Below are 23,517 nucleotides of genomic sequence, written 5' to 3'. Positions count from 1 at the left end.
TGGGTCTAGAAGCTGGTTGAGTGAGTATCAATACACATTTTGAAATCCTAAGGATTCCATTATCCTGCTCTCTCCTGCATCCTGCTGATGGCTGAGTTCTGTGATTTGATCTATGGATTACATTTCAGATCTTCTCTCCTCATTCTCAGTGGCACTGCCAAGTTTAGACACTCATTTTTTTCTCACCTGGCCTACCACCACTGCCCTTCAATGAATTAGCCTCCTTTATCACTAAACCACCACCACTTTTATTATGTTAAAGCGCAGGTTTGATCTTGTCATTCCATTTTAAAGAGGAAAAAGTTTGGCCTCAACCTATTTTTCTAATTCTATCCTCCATGTAAGTATCCTTCGTCTAACCATTGTCTAAAAATTTTTTGTTTTTGTTACTTAACATATTTCTATAACTTTTTCCTGTACCTGTGATTCTTTCCTCCTGCTTTTCTAGCTGATGGAAGCTTACCCGTCCTTTAAAGCAGGGTCAGCAAATTATGGCCCACGGGCCAAATCTGGCCCATCACCTGTTTTAGTAAATAAAGTTTTATTGTAACACAGCCATGGTCACTCATTTGCATGTTGTCCATGGCTCCTTTCAAGTGAAAGCAACAGAGTTGAGTAATTGCAACAGAAAGCATATGGTTCACAAAGCCCAAAATAGTTACTACCTGATCTTTATAGAAAAAGTTTGCTGACTCTTGCTCTAAACACACAGCTCAAATATCCGCATCTCTGAAAACTTCCTGACTGCCCTACCCCCCACCTCAGATCAGAATTAATGAATCTTTCTCCTGTAATCCTGTAACACTTCATATAAACCCCATTTAGAGTAGTTTTTGTGTTGAGTGTTTTAGAAGTCAACAACAAGAAACAACAACTTTCACTGGTCTTCAAATTCTCAGCATATTGCACACAGCAGCCAAGGCACACAGTACAAATTCAACAAGTGTTTGCTGAGTAACTTATAAACTGTGTTGGGACTATGTTCCCATAGTTTATTAGGCACTTTTCTCAAGAGAAAAGAGGACCTTGCACTTAGAGGCCTTGCTTCTTGTTACCTTGTACCATCCTGAACAAAACGTGTTTCTGAACAGCTGCTTCTTTGACTGCTGGAGCACTCTTGAATAACTTGAACTAGAATTGATCACTGTTTCTTTTGAAGGTGATATTTTTTCCACTGCTTTGCTGACAGGCACAGTGTTTGGACTCTAGTGGATCTGAGGATGCTGACGTATTCCCCTTCCATACGCCACTGGGTGTTGAGTCTGGATGGATAGAGGTGCACATTGGGAATGCATGGCAAAACTAGTGCTTCACTACTCCCTGAGTGACCTCACTCTGCCCTTCAGGTCTGCAACACGTTTCTAACTCAGATAAGCTCTTTTCATCCATCTATGATTCCCCATTGATTTGAATTTACCCTAAGTGTTCTGAAGCCAGGGCTTGTACCTTAAATCACTCAGGCTCCAGCTGGCTGCGGGGACCTTCTCTGGCTTTGCTGATACACTGGCTGAGACACTAGGAGTTATGTCCAGGCAGCGTAAGCCCCCAGCTTAAATCCTGACAGCCCTAATATCCACCAGATTCCCCTGCACGCTCCACATCTGCGTGAAATGGCTCCTGGCAACCCCGTCTCTCCACAGCTAGTGGTAACCAGTGGAGGTGGGAGATGAGATGCTCTCTCCTACGCCTGAGACCCTTCTATTCAAGTTCCCTGTAATAGGTAACCGGAGATACTTTGGGCTCAAAGGAAGCACTTTGACATTTGATTCTCTTTACATGTATGCTTTACCCAACTCAGACAGATGGAAGAACTGAATGTCGAGGGGTTCCACAGCTCCCGGCGGAAAGAACAAAATTGTTTGTGGACATGTTTTAAGGGGTACCCTTTTGGTTGCTGCATAAGCAATCTTTTTTGTTGTAGTTGTTAAAGATTAAATCTCAATAACTTTTTGAAATTAGAGTGGGCTTCCCACCAACGGAATGGGCAGTGGCACTCAGCCTCCTCTCAGAACAATCCAGGCTGCCTCCCTCCTAAGCTCTGGAATGTTCGCAGCATAGTGGTCTTGCTTGAGATCAAATCAGGGCACCATAGGAACTGTCATTTTTCATTTACTGGGGCCCTTTGATCCCATTTGGGGTTTATTTGTTTCAAGTGAAAAATACAGTCCCTCCTGCATACATCTATCCTGTAGAAGACTCTTAGTTTTTTCTGTTAGAGATCAAATCAGAGTGGTAAGCAGTGTGGTCATTAGTTATCACCATCAGATTTCTCAACCTACACTTTATTGCTATTCTTACAAAATCACCAGCCTTCTCTGTTGCATAACGATCACTTGTAGAAGCTACAATATGCCTTTCGTGGGTGCTTGGGTGTTAATTTATTTCACAGTTTCCTCTGCAGATATAATCAGAGTCAGCTATCACATTCCTGTTTCTTCCTTTTATTATGTTCCTTTGCTATCGTGTTTGTGTGATCTTTTTCTGAAAAATGACAGGTAGGGTTTCTCTGCTTCCTGTATCTGTGACTTATATTCTCCATGACTACTCTATTGCCATTTAAAAAATATAACATTTTATAGATGTAATCTTAGGTTATTTATAACTCAGATTTTGTTAGATGAGAAAATCTCCTAAGTGACATTTTGGTTTAGGTACATTTTTTAAAGAAAGGGAAAATATTCTCTGCAAAAACATTTTCCTCTAAATTGTAAATGAGGGAAAAGCTCTCAGTAAGATTATAATACACTTTTCCTGATTTCTTAGTACATCGAAATGTATGGACATTATTTTTATGTAAGTGATCAAGTTGTGGTGTTTAATAACACGTTGTTAGAGGAAAAAGAGCTACCCCTTTTGATTTATTTGCATATTTACTGGGTGACTTACAGTGCTTTACATATTAGAATTGGTTTGTCAACAATTAACATTCTAGGTTTTTATATAACCCATGCTTCAGGTAATAGAGGATTATTAAACTGCAACCAGTGTGTTAGAAATCTGCCGACTAGTAATAAAATTCTTATGTATAACGGCAGCTGAGAAATACTGCTGTATATTTATGCATAGACTGCAAGACAGATGATGGCGGGCAAACTGCAGAGTGGCTTGAAACACATCTACCAGCAGGTGGCGCTGCTTTTCTATAAATGAAACCCTCTACCCGGCTGTATCTAGGTACTCGCCACCCCCTAACTTTCTGCTTTTTCGTTTCCAAATGCCCCTTTATTTCTCTCAAATGAATTTCGAAAACTGTGTTTGCTTGTTTGTTTGTTGAGGAGATATACCACCACTCAGACAACACCTCTCAATTGCTAAGATTTCTTTAAATCCAACGTGTTCGATGTAATGCTCGTTTGGAACAAGTCCTAGTTACCATGTTTTTAAACGGTAACTACACAATGCCAGATTCTCACCCCTAAAACGGATTACCTCCACCATCTGATTATTGTTATGGGGCAAGTCTCCATTTTTATCTAATAATTATTTATACAAACAAATTCTCTAGGCTGCATTCCAGACCAGGGTAATGAGGAACATTTTTATAAATGTGGACTACGTACCAGATTAATGTGCCGTATAGAAATAATTTTAATGTGATGCTCTTTCACTGAGAATTACTTCAAAATCCAAGTAACCAAAGAATGTTGCTTTTCTTACTTGGCCAGAACTAAATTTCTGATAACAGGATCAGAGATTTGTTTTTTTCTTAATAAGATCGTCCATACAGAGGCGGATCAGCTTGTCCATGTGGGCCTCAAGGAAGCAAAAAAAAAAAAAAAGATGTACAAGCAAAACATTTATTTTCTTTTGGTTGTTTAGTCTACACATAGCCTATTTCTCAAAAAAATTTTTTAAAGACACTGCTATGTCTTTTTACTAGCTTTATTTTTCTTTTAAACCTATACTATTCCTTTTATACATGATATTTGGGTGTAAACAGGGGCCTGTACAGGAGACAATGGATTTATTGAGGTTATGGAGGGGGAGAATTAAAATACATCCCAGGATGACTCATATATTTGTTTATATTCTTCATTTTTAAGTGTTACCTATCATATCATAAAGAACTTTGAATGCAAGTATTTTACTCTTTTTGTAATTTAAAAATTTGAAACCATTCATTTTGAGACTCCAATAGGAATTCTCTCTTTTGAATTTTTAAATGCTTTTTAGGTATACTAGATTGGGGGGCCAGGTCAAGGATCCAGATAACATAAGGTACGCTCTTATTTTGTTCACTCATGTGCATTTGGCATGGAAAATCCTGAAGCATTGTTGATTAGGTGGAACCAAGGAGGAGAGGATTGGGGAAACGTTTCCTTCTCAGTGAATCTGCTCGAAAGCACTGGTTTTGTTGAAGATGTTTTTGGAATGTTGATTGCAACCAGTTTCTCTTTAACGTTCCTTCTAGTTCTCTTTTATAGGGGACGGATCAACCTGAGTAGTTGGAGACAGGAAGTAATCATCCCAGGGTACAGGTTGGATTCACCTGCCTGGCTCTGAGGAAACAGCCTTGTGAGTTTCACAGGACCCCTTTCCAAGGCATTAAATAACTTTATTTTCCTGTCAAATACACTCTCCAGAATAAAAGCAAGACCTCCAGTGGAACTGGACCATTGCCAGGGGCCTCCTCGTCTTTAGTTTCACGCACGTACGTGTGTGTCTTATCGTGGACCCTTATAACTTTCAAGTGGCCAGAAGGAAAATAGGCTGAGTTAAGGAGTTTTGATAGCCTTTGCCAAGCTGCAAATCACCCACTGCCCTCTTTGAATTTGAGTATTTAAATTGAAGGAAAAATAACTTTCAGAGGATTCAGATTATTACCCAATATTATCAAAATTCTGTCATTTGGAATTTAAAGCTCTACACTGTCTGCCCCTTCTATTCCCGACTATGCCCTCAAATGAATCTTCTGCTCCAACCAAGCTGATTTTCTCATGGTTCCCTAGCTTAGTACTTTGCTACCTCCTTGCCTTTGTTCAAGCTGTCCCCTCTGCCCAGCATGCCCTTCCCACCCTTTGCTGCCAACCCCTAGTTTATTTAGCATCATGGCTTAAGTGCCCCCAGTGTGCCAGGCCTGTATTTGGTTCTGGGGATATGCAGGTGAGCAAGGCTGACATCTCTATCCATCCCACTCTTGTTTCAAGTTTTGCTTTTTTCCCCTGACCACCCCAGATCTTTCTAGCAATTATTGTCTAAAGCATTTCATTTAGCCCTCAGCTGCCATTATCATGCATCTTTTGTACTGTTATTTCATATAAGTTGCAAATATGCATATGTATTTAATGCAATTGTCTCATTTCTCCAGCTAGACTTGTGATTCTCTCTTATTGTGCATCTTTAAAAAGATTTTTGAAAAAAAGAAAAAGCAAAGCCCAGCCCCCACCCTCAGATTTTTGTTGAGTTGGTCTGACATGGGACTCAAGCATCAGTGTTCTGTAAAGTTCTTCATTTCATTGTATTGAAAAGCAGGGTTGGGAACCACTGAGCTAGACCGCACTTTCCTTGGACCAGGAATCCTGTTTGTCCTATTCTGTAGTGCTTCTGGGTTGAGTCTGGTAGGAAGTGCTGGATAATTATTTATGGCAGGAGAGTTATGAGGCTGTCAGTCCATGGCTGGCTCCTGTGATATCCATCAAGTGACAGAAGAGAGCATTAAGCCCAGAACCATTACAAGTCAGAGCTGTAAAGGTCCTTATACTTAATTAATACTGATCCTCCAGGAGTGGAAGTATTTTGCCAAAGACACGCAGTGGATCCAAGCTGAGACTAGAACCCAGGCTCCTCACCATTAGTCTGTGCTTCTCCTCTCCGCAATGCCGCCTCCCTGGCAACTAGGAGCTATTTATTAGGAACCTCACTAGGGGTTCAGCACTACGAGAGATTCAGAGATTTGTAAACTACCATACGGGTGCTTATAAGTCCCAGTTGGGGAGCAGGACACATTGAAATGGAAAACAAATTATAATGCAAAAAGTAAGGAGACGTCAGAGGGGTGTGAGATGAGAAGTGCCAAGGGGTGTTTAAAGAAAGGAGAGATTCTACCTCGTTACAGTCATCAGGGAAGGCTTCCTGGAGGATGTAGGCTAACCTGTTTCTTGAAGAGGGGGTAGAGTAGGTAGGCGAAAGAAGACCTGGTGGGAAGGAATAGTGAAGGAGTCACGGCTCTAGTCCTTCTTTCCCCTGCCGCTCCCACCATCTCCCACATGCACACCCAATCCCATGACCTCCCAAAGAAATTCCAGGGACGGAGCCCCTCACAATCAAGCAGCATGATTTCCTTTAATTTAGAGGGAATGGTGGGGGTTTCTCCATGTCTCCATCTGATTTTCATTTGTTATTGCTCTGAATGGCCCCAGCCTTCTCCAATTGAATCCTGTTTAAACATTTTCTGGCTTTTCTTGTTTTTATAACACTTGGCATAACCTAATTATGTTGACCTGAGCAGTTCATTAGGGCCACAAGAAATATGGGGCAAAGGTGACAGTCGAACAAGATGCAGAAGATGGGCGTGGGGGTGGTACATCTCACCTCATTCTTGAGGTTGAATACCAGATCAATTGCTTGGGGCAGAAGAGAGAGTGTGAACCCATTTAAGTAGATGAGAGTTGAAAGATAGCACATGGGCATTGTGAAGGACCCTGTGCTTGAGAGCTCTAATTGCTTTGATTTCTCAAAGTCAAGATAATGGTGATAGGTAACATTTATGAAGAGCTTACCAGGAACTCTTCTAAGCACTTTTCATGTCTTCAGTCCATTCTCACAACAACCTTATGAGGAAGGTACTCTGATTATTCCCATTTTATGGATGAGAAAATTGAAGTTAGATAATTTGTCAAATACCCCGGTTTGGACCCAGCAGGGTAGCTTTGAGGACTTTGTGCCTAATTAACCATTATCTTTCTTATTCATATTGCAGCTCAGTTTGAGTTGCCATTTGTAGAGGGATCTTCTATGCCTTACAGTTCTTTTCTCAGGGATAGCACACGAGTGTGGCTGGAGCCAGGGCCAGAGATGTAACGGCGGGGTGCCGCCATAGGGTGGGGATACCGGGCAGCCTTGGGGCAGTTGACCAGCTGGTGACCTCATGCACCATGAGACAGTTATCTTCCCGGAATAGGAGCCCAGTCCTCTGCAAGATTTTAAAGCAGAGGTTAGAAATCCATATTTTTATGGACAATCTTCAGACTTAAAGCAGAGCACACCAAGACACTATTTTGGTCCTCAAGCTGTCAGTGTATGTGGCCTTTGGTTATCTCATTTAACCCCACAGCGTCTCCAAATCTTGGCGTCTTCATCTGTCCAGAGGGGATAACAAGAGATCTTGTGACGCTGAGGTGTTGAGTAACTTGTCTGAGATCACAGCTCTGACGAGGGTCAGAGCTGGAACTTGGGCAGGGGACCTGACTCTAGAAGCTCATATCCTCATACTCTTCTCATGTGCAGAATTCTGACAGCAATGATCTGGATTAGAAATCAGCAGACCTTGGTCCTGGTTCTAGGTCTGCATTTTAGTGTAGCCTTGAGCCAAAAGAAAGCGAGGCCAGAACATCCCTATGCCCTTTCCAGCCCTGCTCCTGCATTCCATACCTTGTTCTCTAACTCTGTTGATCAGAACAGGGCCCACCATGCACTAGCATTTTAAAATGTTGCATGGGATATATCTGAGGATAAATTATAGTAGAATACAGACAATGATTTTATAGTTCAAGAACATCTTTAGAAGGTGACTATGCCCTTAAGAAATATACTAAATGCTGTGTTTAGTGTAAAATCACAATACAGATTGGTCCTTACCTCCCAAGGTTAAAAGCAAACAGTCTTTCTAAAGTATTCTGGCAGAACATTCCTCATCAGGCCATGCTTTGCACCTGGGTTGCACTAAAAACCCATGCATTTTATCTTTATCTGAGTTTCAGAGAAAGTGCAAACATCTAGAATACATATTAGAATTCTAGGAGGCTCTTGACAAAACTGGCTCAATGGAAGATATGGTGTTTATGGATGAGCAAATAATAATAATGATATTAATAATAATAATAGTCTTTATCTGTATAGCGTTTTATGGTTTAGAAAACAATTTCACATATGCACTTAGATTCTAGGCTGGGCTTCAAATAGAATCATTGGGGCAAGCATTAATTTTAAAAATGTAAATAGAAAAGTGAAAATATGATTGACATTTTCTGCCAGTCATGTTTCCTTGAAGCTACTTAGGGGAGGAAAAACAAAAAGAGAAGGAAGTCAATATCCGAGTCAAAACATAGAAGCAAATAAAAACTTTTACCCCAAAGTGGAAATGTAGATCAACAGTGTGTTAACCGGGGGAATGTGATGTGTTGTGTGAAATCGGGTCCATGAGAGACCGGACCCTTTCTGTTTTCTGCTTCTCAGCCTGGGCAGGTGGCAAATCTCAGATTCCTGAGGCAGCATGATCTTTTCTCCACTCCTTTGGGTATCTGACAATTTGTAAATCCACAAGAAAGCCTTTCTCACAAGGCTCTTCCTTAACAATCTCATGCAAACAGCGTGAAGTGATCAGCAGAAAAACCTTGCTTTGTCCAGTGCTGAACAAGGGAGCACTTAGACACATAGGCAGATACAAACTAAGATAACTTGTTTGTAATGACAGGAAGGGCAGCAGAACCAACGCCTAGAACCCCCTTGAGAAAGGGCCAGGGCAGGGCCAGGAGTAGAGTGAAGAGAGCGGGCATTTGCCTTGGGCACCAAAAACCTCAGTAATCAAGATAAATATAGTTTAAAGCAATATTTTTTGAAAAATCAAAATGCAAAAAAGTCCATGCTGAACGAAATGGTCAGAATTTTAAACACAGACAGAATAAATGGCCATTTTAATGCTGCATTTAAGTACTGAATTTCACAAATCAGTATGGCTTATAACAACAAGCACAACAGAAAACTGACAGCTGCGTCCATTTCTGTGCGCACTTCCCGTGTGCCAGGAACAGTGTGCAATACCTTACAGGCATTTTCTCTTGATGTATTTCAGAGGGACCAGATTTCCCTCCAGGAAATCCAAATCTATTTGGTAATAAACCGTATTAGAAAAAGAGTTCCTTTATAGGCTCCACAAATCCCATTACAGTCCATTTTGTCTTTGTTAAATGTATGAGTTGCAGATTATGATCCCTTTATTCACAATGATGATTTTAGACACTCAGCTCAAAAATACCAGCATTAACTTAAAAAAATATATTAGCATGCTTGTATCTGTTAAGCATTATTGCTTTGTAGGCTCTAGCTGATGATTTTATTAAATATACTGCAGGAGGGGAAAAAAATCAAGGATAATTATAAATTCATAAATACATAATTCCTTGGCATAAAGTGATTTTAATGGAATGATTGCAGAATTATCTATTTCCTCACGAAAATAGCAGAGATGTTCTGATTAAGCCCATAATCTAGCATATGTGAAATTCCAGCCAAACTGATGTGGCACATTTTCTTTTCTGAAACTACCTTTGATAAGAAATGCATTACAAACTCATCAGTTTGGCTTCCTGTTAACAAAGAGACAGCAGCCGTCTGGATCATCCTGGATTCACAGTGAAACTGCCACACCATGTATCCTCCAACTAAAGCTGTGCAAGTTTGACAAGGGGCAGATGAATCCAGGAGTTATTGTGCAGGGCTTTAAATCTATGCGGCAGCTGACGGTTGAAATAATCATCTATATATGGCTGTGAGCTAGCTGGGGAAAGGTTGAGGCTGTATATTTGCAGCATATCTGGCCTAATGGTTAATCTGTTGTCTCGTGCAGGCTCTTGCAGGGCGGACTTGCAGCACACACTGACAGCTGCGAGGAATTGCTCACGGTACACGTGGTTTGCCTTAATTCTCAGAGTACGGATAGGATGACTCTAACTTAGCTTGAGTTGGAAAATGGGACTTTCACCTAACTCATATCCCTAAATGCAAGGAGACCCTCAGGACTAGCAGCAGGTTGGGTGGCAGGGACACTAGAGTCACTAAACTACCTCTGTCCAGCCTGACTTCCCCAAATCTGTGCACTTGAAGTGGGCTCCATATGTGTTTCTTTCATTGTTTGGCTGTCTTGGCAGTTTGGGATTGATAGCGTCCTTTTTGAAAACTGGAAAGCTAGGAAAATGTGAGAAGATAAATGAGAGCAGGGATCAGCAAGGGCCAGCTGGTGAATATCTTAGGCTTTTTGGGCCATACCTCTCTATTGCAACTACTTAGCTCTGTTGTTGTGGAGCGAAAATAACCATAGGCAGTAGATAAACAAATGACCATGGCCATGTTTCGAAAAAACTTTATTGATAGTCACTGCAATTTTAATTTCATATCATTTTAATGTTTTAAGAAATACTCTTCTTCTTATATTACCCCCCCAACCATTTAAAAATATAAAAACCATTTTTAGCTCATGGGCCATACAAAAGCGTGTTCCAGACTACAGTTTGCTAGCCTCTCAACTTGAGAAATAGAAGAAAGAAGGTAGTTGTTTGTGCCAGGGACTTGGCAGGTTTCATCCCTATTCAAAGACTTGTCCTCCACAAACATGTACTGCACATGCCAGGGCTATGTAAAGGAGTCTCGTACACTTTTTGGCCTCAAAGCCTTTACCATTGGTGGTGACAGTAGGGAGTAGAGAGAGAAGGAGGAAAGTTGAGAAGAAGCTTTTTTTTTTTTTTCCTGAGGAAGATTAGCCCTGAGCTATCACCTGTGCCAGTCTTCCTCTACTTTATATGTGGGTGACCGCTAGGGTGTGGCTGATGAGCAGTGTAGGTCTGTGCCTGAGAGGTGAACCGGTGAACCTGAGCTGCTGAAGTGGAACACACCAAGGTTAACCACTACACCACGGGGCCAGCCCAAGAAGAAGCTATTTTTGCTGTACTTCAGTACATTTTTTTTCCAGTTTAATTCAAAGTGAAAGTTATCTTTTATCTTCTACTACCTTCCCAATCACCAAACTCCATTACAATAATTCAAGGAAATTCTTACATTTCTCCTTTCAGTTGTGTATTTGGTCCTAGAATTCCATTGTTCATCTCTGTGTCTCATCTCTGAGAAGCTAATATCTAGTGATCTTTGCCTGAGTCTTTTCTTGGCCCTTGAGGTGATAGAAGCAGTCTGTTCCAAGAAAAAAGGAAAGAGGAGAGCCAAAGACAACCAGATCTCTAGAAGGAATTTTTTTTTACCAAATCCTGAGGAGAGCAGAGCACTGGGCAAGTTACTATAGCAAGTCAAGATTTTAGTGAAGATGTGTGAACTGAGACTCTAGGCACAGGGGACACTGATGAATGTGGGATTCTTACCAGGATACATATGGAACCTGAGGCTTATGGTTTGAGATGGGGGGCAAGTACAGCAGATACATCTAAAATCCACCAAATTTGGTTCTAGAGGATCCATTAGGCCCGCCGTGTATATGTAGAGAACATCGCAATTCAGGTTATGTGGATTCCATTAATATATTTATATAGTATTTTTTCTGTCTCCCATGTAGGAGGTGAATTCTTTCATTACTCATGTTGATGGACTCAAACTTACACAATTCAGGTTTCCTAGGCAGTGAATAGAGCCAGAAATATACCCTGTGATTAATTTCTACATAACCTATTATTCCTTAAAGTCTCCCTGCCCATTCTCCTGTTAGCACCACAAAAGCCAGAAATGAAAAAGCTCCAGCAAGCCTCCCGTTCCCTGCCACCTCAGCCTCCCTCGGGGTGGGTGCTCCCTGTGCCTGTGCCAGGGCAGGGCGGGCCACTGGGAGATGCTTTCTGTCCTCATTTTACAAAATGACAGGTTGTTGTTGTTTTCAACCTACATCATCTAGGTTTCCCAAATAAATGTATTTCCTATTTCTCAGCTAGAAGTTGTGACATTATTCTGCCTGATAATGTATGTGATAAAGTGATTGTTCAACTGTAGAGAGTTATATATATGTCGGAGATATTATTGTTGGCATTGCTTTTGAGAGGCAGCATCCTTCATCTTTTCATTATCTGTGTATTAATATTCACCAAGATCTTTCAAAAACATAGCTTTATGGATTGATCTTATCAATAATACTGCAAAATGTTCACCAAACTTTTTGGTGATAGATGTTGTCCCAAGGTCGTTAGACCAGAAACTCTCGTTCCAAGGATATCACCCACTTTAACTCCCCCATGTTCTGATATTGAGCTGCCCCTCACCCTCTAGGCATAGAACTTGGCTCCAACGGCTGTCTTACCTTCCTAGCTGTGCTTAGCTGCTCAACCTCACTGATGGGCACATGGCCTTCCCCACCACGGGCTTCATCCTAAAATAACAGTCCAGTGCTCCTTTATGGTAGTTATAGGACCAAACTCACAGTATGGGTTATTTATCTGGCATTTGTTGATCTTGTTGTTGTTTTTCCTTCATTGCTTATGGAAATGTCCATACCTTCCCACTAGTCTGGTTTATGTGACAGGCAGCCAGATTTCTGGTAGTCTATGATTACAAGACAGGAAATGTTGATCTGGAAAGCAGGCACCATTCTGTGCTCCAATCCAGGGACTGCTCTTTCATGGTGACATTGTAAGACCTTGATAGTTAACTAGCCCAGATTTTACAGTGAAGTTCTAAGGCAGTCATATTAGAGAGAGGTCGGGTCAACTTGGGAGTTTTGTTCATTTTGAATTACTTATTGCAAAATGAGTGTAATACTATGACTTACATGATTTTTCTTGGGAGGAAAGTTTGGTAAGCCCACAGAAAATAGGAAGCACACTGTTAGATCCCTAATCCAGCAATTTTCCCTCTCTCCTTACCCTCAGTTTTAGTAAAATGATGTTTGCATCCTGAAAGACTGAAAGCGTACACCCAAGTTTTACTGACGTCACTCATGATACAAGGAGATGCTACACATCCCCTTTTCTTAAGAGTGGCAAACCCATGGCATTAAATGCAATTTAGGCAGCAATATCACAACCAAGAGGTCTGACCAAGCCAGCAGTTTGAGATGAAAATGATAGTTTAACATTGAGAGTTGATGACTTAGAATATAATGCTTATTCAGTAGGATGCATTTTAGCAGGTTTCAGGAGATAATGGTCTGGTCTTGCTGCTAAACTGAGTTTTCTGTGTCTATTGTATATTGTAGAGGAGAGGGGGACCCTGTATGTTTTTGGAAATTATTGCACACACAAGATTGTCTTCTGCATATTATCCCATCTGATGTCGATGAAAATAACACAGCAAAAAGAGTTTCAAGAAGTCATCAGGGTAAAAGAAAAGAAAAAAAACACTTGAATTCAGTTGTGAGGGAGAAACTTCCATTTTAATTTAAAACTATATTTCTATTCATTGTTAAGACTGGTTTGGAACATTTCTAACGAAAAAATGCACAAAGGATTAATTCGCATTTTCTTCTCTCGTTATTATTTGGCAGTCAAGATTCAAGCTAGATCCCGCTATCCCAAAGATCCATTTGTGTTCAAGAACACAACTCACAATTTTCAGCTTGTGACTGAACCAGGTGAAGGAGTTCTGTCTGGAGCCCGTCCCAATTTGTAATAACTGCACCCCTCAATGTTCTACCTTAACATGCTGAGTTCAGTTAAGGAGAAAGATGCACTGCTGTGGATGTCAGCATGCATTTAGCTTGTCGGATGGCAAAATACCAAACAGCAAAACCATAAAAAACAATTAATAATTAAAGCTACCTTGCCCCCAAATTAGTAGCTTGCTCAAGACTCCAGTCGGAAGCCTTTTAGCTAGAAGCCTTTGCAGTCAAGCCACTGTGCATGCCTCTTACTCAGAGTGGCTCCAGTGTGAATATGACGTTACTAACGACCTGCTAAGTGTGTGCAGATGTGGGTTTCTCCAGATGTGGTGATTAATAACGTAATGGAGATAGCCAGTCGACTCATGTTTATGGGTTGTTTGTCTTTTATTACGTTTCCGAATTTATTTGCTTTGAACTATTTTTTAACTCCAGCCAACAAATTCACCTGTAAGTCTCAAAGGACTTTATCCCTCTAAACACTAATGAGGAAACAGGGAAGAAGGATTGTGCCCCCAGGCTGGAATTGAGCATCAGATCTATCACATGTCAGCTTTAGACTAGTTGGGAAAGCTGAAAGTTTTCTGTTGCTCCATTTTACTGGAAGGGCCCACAAAGAGGCATTGGTGAACACTGACACAGTGTTTTCAAGGTGGCTAGGCCAATAAAGAAAGAGATTTCTTTTTTAAAAAAATCCAGTGAAATAGATGATCATCTTGAAGTAAGTCCAGAGTTCTGGCCAGTGTTTCTGGAAGATGTTGCCTTGCTTTCGTTTGAAAACAGAATGCCAATGAAAAGTCGAGTAAAATGTTGTTACAGATGTTCAGCTGTGCATTAAGGCTGTTGGAATTACCACCACATCTTAAAATCAATTCCCAGAACATTGTCTGGAGGTTATGTCATTGAAATAATGAATCCTCTTTAGTCAAGTATAAGCAAACATGTTAAAACATCATTGTAACTTTAAATTAAACTCTAGTGCAAACCAAGGGATCTGGAGCCCCATTAGAATTGCCTGACATTTTTCTAGCACTGTCTTCCCAAACTGTAGAAGTGTTAGCTTCAGTGCCTATTAGACAAGCGAGTACTGGGAAGTTACCACAGCACATTAGGTGTTATGCTTAGGGCTGTGCAGAAACAAGCCCTTGCATTTTATGAGTGCTTGGAGACTGGATTGAATTCAGCTCCTATAAAAATTCCACAGTGGATTCCTGAACTTGTTTGTGTTTTAAAGAAGCTGGTAAGTCAGCTTCTTTTAAAAGACCATATCTTCATGCAGCTTCCACAGCACGATACAAGTGAAAATGCTGGAGACAGAAGTGTTTTGTAATTAGCCAAAAAGCAGGTTAAATATGAACCTGTTAAGTGTGCGCCGACATGAGATAGTGGCCCGTTACTTCAATACATTTGTCTTTCGTGAAATTAAGTAAATTTGTCTCCCTTTTAATTCAATTTTTATTCCTCTCATGTAGTCACAGAAGCAATGAAATGAAAATTGTATTTTATGGCTTTACTAAAAGTTTTCCTAGATCTACTTTCTCTAACTATGCAGAAATTGATAGAATCCATATAAAGGATAATAATTAAATGTGGTTTATATCCTACTTATGAGAAAGAAGTTATCACAGCTTCTCTTGTGGGATCTAAGCCGTATGTAATGGTCTCCATTACACAACGTTCATATATTTAAGCTGGAGACATTTTCCCCCATCTCTTCAGGGAACAGATCTGCATTTCCAGGCTATGAGTACAGAACGAAACCTTTGAACACGAGTTTCCTTTAAAAGAACAAATCCCAGTTTAAGTGCAGTATGATTATGCTGGATGATCTTTCTGAGTTGCAGTGAAAATAGTTTCCTTGCATAGAAGGAGGCATAATTTAGCACCAGAACAAGGTGTCTCCCTGGAGCTGGGTAACAGGTATTAACTTGCAAGTCTTCCATTTGAAGATTGCCACACGTAATCAAACAGTGACAAGGTGCAAGGATAATGGACGCTTACCTGAAGAGGGTTATTTATTGTAGGCACAGTGCAAAGAATCCAACAGAAATGCCAGTGAGGGTGACTCTTGTGCAGATCTTAGCTAATATAGACTCATTGTATGATTGGACAAAACTGTGGCAACGTCTGGTGGCCCTGAATAAAGCTAGCCCTAGTAGACTAGGTTATGTAAAAGACCTTTTTGGATATTTCATTCTAATCATAAGAAGGCTTATGTGATAGAGAAGAAAAGTAGTTTCACCCTCACGAGACCCACTGATAGGCACACGTTATTTAGTCCATCATGCTACTCAACTAATCTAGGCCACCCTGAACACAATACAATTACAATGGTCCCTACTAAAAGGGATGACCTTGTATTACGGGTGGAGTCAATGCAAGACTTTCTCCCCCATCCTAAAATGGGGAAAGTGCAAAAGTATACCTATCTATACACACACACATTCTCTCTCTCTCTCTTAATATAACTGCGTTTCTACCCATTATTGCCTGGGATGCCTGGCCCTCTGTCCTGTGAAAGGAAGATGAATTCAGGTCAAGCTCAGAGTGCCTGTTTGCTTGCCGAGAGATGCATATCAACTCTAAGTGATTTTTTTCAATACCATTTATGTGGCTTGTATTTATTTCCTTTAATCTTTTAAGTGCTGTTTAGTCTCTGTGTGATTTGCTGTGGATACTCATTTCTGATAAGATGCGATATCCTCCCAGTTACAATTTCTACTTGGAGCCCTAAGTGACTGATATGGTTGAAGCCTGAGCCCGGGCCTCTGGTGGGCAGCACGGGGGGGAGCAGGTGGTAGAGTGAGTCGACTGTGGGCATTTGCAGGTGCTTTCTGGCCTTCATTTCTTCTGGTATTGCTCTCGCCTAGAACCACATGCTTGTTCTCTTCCCCTGTGTTGGCCAGAATTTAGACAATCCCTAACTGCCCGTAGAATAGGGGCTTTGTACCAAGTGTGACACTTTGCAGCAAGTTTGGAGGGTAGTTTGATTATTATAATCCCTTTGGAACCGTGCATCATAACATACTAAATTTATTTAGAGTTTTCATGGATATGCCATATAATGCATGTCCTGATGTGGGTCTTCCTGGATAGTATCAAGTAGCTGAGATGGCATTTTCTCCCCCTCCTAAGACTTGTATACCATTAACATATGTCAAGCTTCTTTTAATGTTGTCACTGCTAATATTTCTCTTCTTAGCTTTAAGGTAACTGCTGTGCATTCTGGGTTTCAGGGGTGCTTCCTCCCAGTCTGTGTTGCAGTCAACTATAAGAATCCAAGGATCCTATTTTTCCCTCTTGACATTACAGCTTTGGCATGATCGTGGGGGTGGGGAGAGGAGGACTAGAATTTTGCCGCTGATGCCCTTGGGTGACAGGCTGGGTATGCATCTGCTAATTATCAAGCAGCTTTCTTAAAAAGAAGCATGATGCAGGCTAATACATCTACTAGAGCTTATTAGTGGGTGTCTTTGGGCAAAAGCCATAGAGTGTGCTGCGTTGTTTGTGAGCAGAGCTTCACATTGCTTAGCGATCTGCCTGGTTTAGACATTTGGAAAACAGCCTTTGGTTTCCAATCCCCTGTGCTGCCTTCCCTCCCTGCCCCCAACCACAGCATCAGAGAATCATTCAATGGCAACCTCCTCCTTCATTTGATGCTCTTCTGCAGCCCAGTTCTGCAAACTCACAGCCTGGTCCTCCTGTCTTAATGAGTTAAGAAAGGATCCCACGTGCATGGTCCCACGTGCCCTCCCTCTTGGGCGGTGAGCTGGGTTGGGCTGGGGATTCTTGAGCCAGCATGCACCCATCCTCCTAGTCCTGACTGACTGAAACATTGGCTCCTGAGGCCTCAAATCCTTGCCTCTCCAAGGCTTCCTCTGATGTGCAAGGATTAGGAACCAGTTAAGTTGGTTCATTTGCAGAAGCAGCAGGCTGGCAGCTATTATGTGGCTATTTCAAATACAACTTTATATCTGATTTTGGTTACAAGGAAACCCATTTGATTGCCCAGGAAAGCAAAGTAACCAAAATTAGATCTAAGAATAATGATTGAGTCTTCCCATATACATATATATTTTGTATACAGATAAATCATGCTTTCTATTCTTTCTTATGGCAGGGCGTTTACAAACTGTTTTAGTCTGTATAAAGTGCACGTTCAAATGCTGGCGTGTGAAGAGGCGATGCTCCCACCTTTTCTAAGCCGGCCTCTTTAACTAACACATTTGGTCTTTGTCGTTGGGTCCTAAAAGACAGCCATGAATTCCTAGTGAGTGACTGAGCCGTGAGTGTGTGTCCTTTGATATCTTGCCTGTATTTCACAGTCTGCCTTCAAACTGTTCATAATCTCATGAGCTGCCTGTATTTCCAGTTGAAGATGAGCAGCCATCAACACTGTCACCAAAAAAGAAGCAACGCAACGGAGGCATGCGGAACTCACCGAGCTCCTCGCCCAAGCTGATGAGGTAAGGAGAGGGGCCTCAGCCGCGGGGGTCCCCCCCAGCTCCTTCTCTTCCTCTCCTCGCTCCTCCCTAGCCTGCCCAGGCCCAGAGCCTCCCCTCCCCAGCCAGCATAAGGCGGGGGAGGGGACGGGATCATTAGATGGCTTCTTAAAGGCTGGAGTATTTATTCTGTCAGCTTGTCAGCAGTTAATGATAGAGCTGAAAAAATTCTGTCATGAAAAACAGTTTGAAAAGCTGTTTGAAAAATACATAGGCTTTAAAGTCTTAGCTGTCACCATGTCCTGTCTATGTGTAGTTCCTAAACAGCAGTGGCACTAATGACGGCAGCAACCAATCAGAGGCACTCGTGTGGTTAGTTTGCCTCTGGCAAGTCTCTTTCTGCTGGAGTCCCTCCGAGGACTGTTTTCTGTACTTAAGGCCATATGTGAGATGTATCATCACAATCAAAAATGAACCTGAAGATTACCTTCCTTTTATCCTGTCGATTGAAATCAAATTTCTGTTAATTGATTTTGACTGATAAAAAAGTCTAATAATCTGTGGACTTGCCAAAGTAAAGTTCAAAAGTAATCCAGTTCTGCTCAGGCTAAAAGGAATATTAATTATGAAATACAGTGTGTGTGCACTCTTTCTTTCTCTCTCTCTTCTTCCTCCTTTTCTCCCTTCCTTCCTTCCTTCTTTCCTTCCCTTCTTTCTGTCTTGACTACGGCTTTCTCTAGGAAATGGCAAGTGAAAGCAAATTTCAATAGAGCTCTGCAAGGCCCTCTTCTCGGCCTCTTCATCTTTCATCTCCCTTTTTTGTCTTCAATCCATCTCCCAAGCTCAGTGCTTATTTCTTCCAATATCCTAACTCTCTAGCACCTCAATGAAACAAGAATGATTTCAGATTTGCACTGCTTCCTCTAAATGGTTACTGCCATGGAAACACCTGCCATCTTGACATTACTTTCTTCTTTTCATTGCCATTGGCCACTCTCCTCTCTATGATTATTGAAATACAATAATGGCGATTTCTCCTCCTTCCCCACTTCTCCATCACATTTACATCTTCCTGGCCCTCCACAACCACCTTTCTAGGATGTAGACGTGGGCAGCCCTTCTTCACGCAGTTGAGGACACAGGTTCCAGTGGAAGACTCACCCAGACTCATGGCCTTTTCCATTATGAGCATCTCTTTCTGTTAAATGTTTCCTTAACAGTTCTCTGTCTGCTCCTTGGCTCAGTCCTGCTTGACTGTTGCTGATTTACATGCTTGTTTACAGTTTATGAGGAGGAATAAAATGCGCCAACTGCCAAGCTTCTCATTTTTATGACTCCAGTTGTCATGCTAGCATCTATTTCCTATTTATTCACCTTTAGGTAATCGTCTTATCTAATGCTAATAGTTTTATCCATTTAAAGTAGAGAAAAGCCCATGTGCTTCCTTTTGCCTAAATAGAGAAGCAAATAAATAAATAAAGAGAAATCTAAAAAATCCGAAACCTTTGGAGCAATTTGTCCCTGTTTGCTATGTAAAGTATGGCTCATTTCTTTGATCTTGAGTAATAATAATTCTGAGGAGTTATACTGTTTTCATATGCTTCAAAGCTGTGTCAAAGTTTTGCTGCTTAAGGGTACTTCTTTATTCTGTTGGCTCTTGGGTACTAAGATGACAGGTCTTCTGTACGAGGTGGAAGCTTTTTTAAGTCGTAGCCTTCAGCAAAACATCAAATTACCAAATCCAGGGTAACATACTTCTACACAAATGCCTCTCCTGTAGATATATTATACCATATATATTAAATACTTTAGTGTTACATGCTACATTTTACGTGCAATAGAAAGTGATGGTTTGAGGTAGCCTTGGGGGGACTTCTTTTCCACAAGCAGAAAAAGCTAGTGTATACCATATCAAGTATGGTTTTTACAGGACTTTCTGCCCGAAGGCCTTTGTAAATAAGTAATGATCAACAGATTGGCTGTGGGTTTTTGAAAAGCATGCCTTTGTCAGTTTGCATGATGGGGGAGAATTTTCAAAGTGGGTCTTGCTTTCACTGCCTGTCGGAGAGGGGCTGAGGGAGGCAGTCATCCTGGGCTGGAGCTGTCTACTCTGTGCTACATCAGAATTGCTAAACGTGGGTCAGGCAGTGAGCTGAAACTTGCCAAGCTGCAGATCTTGGGTTTCTGGTATTGGTGCCTTTGGCTGCTACAGCGTGGCTACTATTTTATCCCACCAGCCCACAATGGTCTCAGTTGCAGCTCAGCCAGAATAGGTGAGCTGTCCCATGACAAGTCAGAAAGTCTTAGACATTCCTCCTTTATCATGACTTTCCGTGTTCCAGGTGCTCTTCATGCTCTATCTGATGTGGGAGCAAAGACAGGGTGCTGAGCCCTCTCTCTATTTCCCTTCATTTCCATGGGATGAATGAAGAACCCATGGGCAGCTTGCTTTGGTTTGAATATTTGGCACTGGCGATGCGGTTGCCAGGACCTATTTTACTAGATCCCTCTTGTTGATTGACAGAAAACAGAGGGGCTCATGCCTCTGGACCTTGTGGCTTCACCAGGTCCCCCTCACATCTTCAGACACTCCCTTTATGCTTTACAGATATCTTCTCCCAGGTTCCCAGGTTCTCCCAGTACTCCCAGGTTCTATTCCTGATGACCTGAAACATCCATAAAAGAAACTAATGACTTATTTGAAGTGGGTGTTTTGACATGAGTTTGTGGCTTACTGTTTGAGCAGAATCAATCACTCTGAACGTGGGCAGGTTTTAGTAGCCTATGGGCAGTGGTAGGAATAGCTCCAAAAGAAACTGGAGAGCCCAGAATGGGCTAGGATGGGCTTTAATTTACCACTGTGGCTTCTGCAAATAAAACAGGTTCCTGTGTGAGGGTCCCTTGCAAACCATCTGCCAGCATGAAATGCTACTGAGACTCTGCACTAATGGTCTCTGTCAGACTTACCCTGGTTTTTAAGAGTCACTTAACTCTCTGCACGATCATTAGGTGAACAGCCTTGTTTTGTGTGTCTGGGTGCTGAAGCAGTATGTTTTTCAGTCACCCTGACAGAAGACAACCCTCACAGCCAGACTGAGCCAAATGGCAAATGTCTGTGCTCGAAGCCAGGGATGCATGTGTCATGATAGATAACCATTGGCTTCACACCCTGAGGAGGACAAGCCATGGAGGTTACCAGGGCCCTGTTATTTGCCTTCCTTGTTGGTCTCCTAACATGGAATTATTCAAGGAGCTTTTCTTAGTTTTCTTCTAAAATCACCAAGCACCTGTTTGTAATTCTCCCTACTTGGTGGGTTTTTGCCTTGTAAAGATAACTGTGTCTTCCCTCAGTTGAAAGGCCCTAGAGGGCAAGAACTTTGTCTCTAAATAACTAAGTCAGGCGTTCTTAATTTGGGGGCCTCACAGACGGCATTGAATATTCAATGAAACTCTCTAGAAAAAAAAGTACAATGGACACAGTTTTGACTACAGGTGGAGCAGATTCATGAATTCCCTAAATTGCTGCCCTGGTTACAATCACACTCAATTCATTCCACAGTCCCCTTCAAGTAGTTGCATTCACAAATGCTTTTTGGATGCCGAGAATATTTCTCCAGTGGGTAGATGATATGGAGTAAGTGCGTGGGCTCTCACACTTTATTCTCAAATGCAATCCGAAAAGACTGTGCATGTCAGCTGCTTGCTTCTATTTCTTTTCTCAGACTAATTCCGATCCAGGAAATGTTTAGTGAGAGCCTACTGTATTCATGGCACTGTATTCATGGTGTTTGGGGAGGTCTTTGAGGGGTGTAAAGTAAGATGTACTAGAGTTGGTCCCTATCTTCAAAATGCTTACAGGTTGATGTAGGAGACAGGCAGGCATGTACAGCAAAATAGAAGAGGAACAGCTTAGAGATCTACTAGCATGGGCTGTGAGAGCAAAGAGAGCTGTCATTACCTCTGGTTTGGGAGGCTGAGCCTGGTTTGTGAAGGAGGTTTCATTTAACCTAGCTGTGTAGGATGAGCTATGATGTGTGATATTACCTACGCTTGTTCATCGTTACCCGGGTGCCAGGCATCATTCTAAGCGTGTTATGCCTCTGAACTCATTGAATCCTAACTACAACTCCATGAGTACATATTACTCTTTCCCCCATTTACAGATGAGGAAGCTGAGTCCCAGAGATGTGAAATCTGGTAAATCTAGTAAGTCTTACTTAATTAAGAAGATCTGAACCCAGATAATTTAGCTACCAAGCCCGGGTTATTAACTCTTTCACTATTCTGCTCAATGGAAGAAATAGGGAAAGTGCTCAGGCCTCAGAAGGTGACTTGGCGTAGGTGGAGCATCCTTAGAGTAGGATGACCGGAGTTGAAAATATGAAGGTATTCTGGCATCCACTCCTGAAGGCCTTGACCTGTTGGAGACATTGGAGAACCCTTTCAGGTTTTTGAGGAGGCAGTGCCCTAACTGGTGTTTTAGGAAGATCACTAATGGCAGTAGAAGGAAGTAGAACCCTTTCTCAGAGCCTTCCAGAGAAACAGCTAATGTAAATACAGAGGTGGGAAGAGAAGGCCCAGCCCAGCCCCAGCCTCTGCCAAGTCCTTTGGGTCCCAGACTACTCAGGATCTACTGTAGAACCGTGGACCAGAAGTGGGCTAGACAGTCTTCCCAGGAAGGACACACAGCATTCCTGACATCAGTCCATGTTACGCCTATTTGTCCAGAATCTAGGGGCCTTGGAGTAAGATAGAGTAACATGGGCCATGAGGATTGATGCAGGATACATCAGGTAGACAATTTACACAAAGAGATAGCCCCCAGCCAGGCTAGCAAGGATAACTGATGACACCAAAAACAGCAATTGAACACTATAAAAGGAGCTTTGTGTCATGAGACCCAGGAAATGTTAGATGTTGGTTTCCTGAATATGATTTGAGGAAAAGAGATTACCCTCTTGGGCATTAACTGATCATTAAGTGAAATAAACTCATCTGCTTGTTAAGTCCCATTCCCTCTCTTTTGATTCATACCTTTCATGGAGTGTTTGTCAGGACTGTCAGCTTGAAAGGTTTTGTAATAGAAAATGGCAAAATGGCCTGAGCCCACTCAGACTCGGGGACAGAATGCCACTCTCACTGTTCCTTCCACTGGGCAGAAGAAAGAAGGAAGGCAGGGACAGCTTAGCTAAGTAAATTCACCTCTTAATGCACAAACAAATAGCAAATGGCAGGCCCCCATGGGACCGGAGAGGAAAGAAATAGTGGGTCTCATCATACCAAGGCTTGGGTGGATTTGATACAATGTCCCTGGACAAGATGCATGCTCAGCAGAGGGTCGTTATCCTGTCCTCTTGTTTCAGGAGCATCTTGTACACTCTTCTTTTGGACTGGAACATGTCAGTTCTCCTGTGTTGTCTCCCAAACATAAAGGCAGTAATTTCTTTCTTCCTCTGAGAATGGTGGCTGCCTAACAAGAAATGATGTATTAGGTGGCAGTAGTTACTGACTGTTTACTTGTTAGGCAGAAAAAAAAATGTAAGTAGATAGTTACAG

At 41.8% G+C, this 23,517-nt stretch overlaps 1 protein-coding gene across 25 annotated transcripts in view; it reads left to right on the top strand.

Moving 5' to 3' along the window:
* KCNMA1 (potassium calcium-activated channel subfamily M alpha 1) overlaps positions 1–23,517 on the top strand; it is a 719,065-nt gene that overhangs the window by 596,385 nt on the left and 99,163 nt on the right. For 21 of the 25 annotated variants that reach the window (XM_008519122.2, XM_008519119.2, XM_070612927.1 and 18 more), the window contains one exon: positions 17,892–17,985. In XM_008519122.2, coding sequence (XP_008517344.1) covers positions 17,892–17,985 — 94 coding nt within the window. Of the gene's footprint in view, positions 1–13,405; positions 13,493–17,891; positions 17,986–23,517 lie in introns of all 25 variants that reach the window. The other 4 variants (XM_008519116.2, XM_070612894.1, XM_070612898.1 and 1 more) reach the window with 1 other exon arrangement.

This window comes from Equus przewalskii, chromosome 1, assembly GCF_037783145.1.
Source record: "Equus przewalskii isolate Varuska chromosome 1, EquPr2, whole genome shotgun sequence".
NCBI classification, from domain to species: domain Eukaryota; kingdom Metazoa; phylum Chordata; class Mammalia; order Perissodactyla; family Equidae; genus Equus; species Equus przewalskii.
This window is presented reverse-complemented; position numbering and strand designations above follow the sequence as displayed.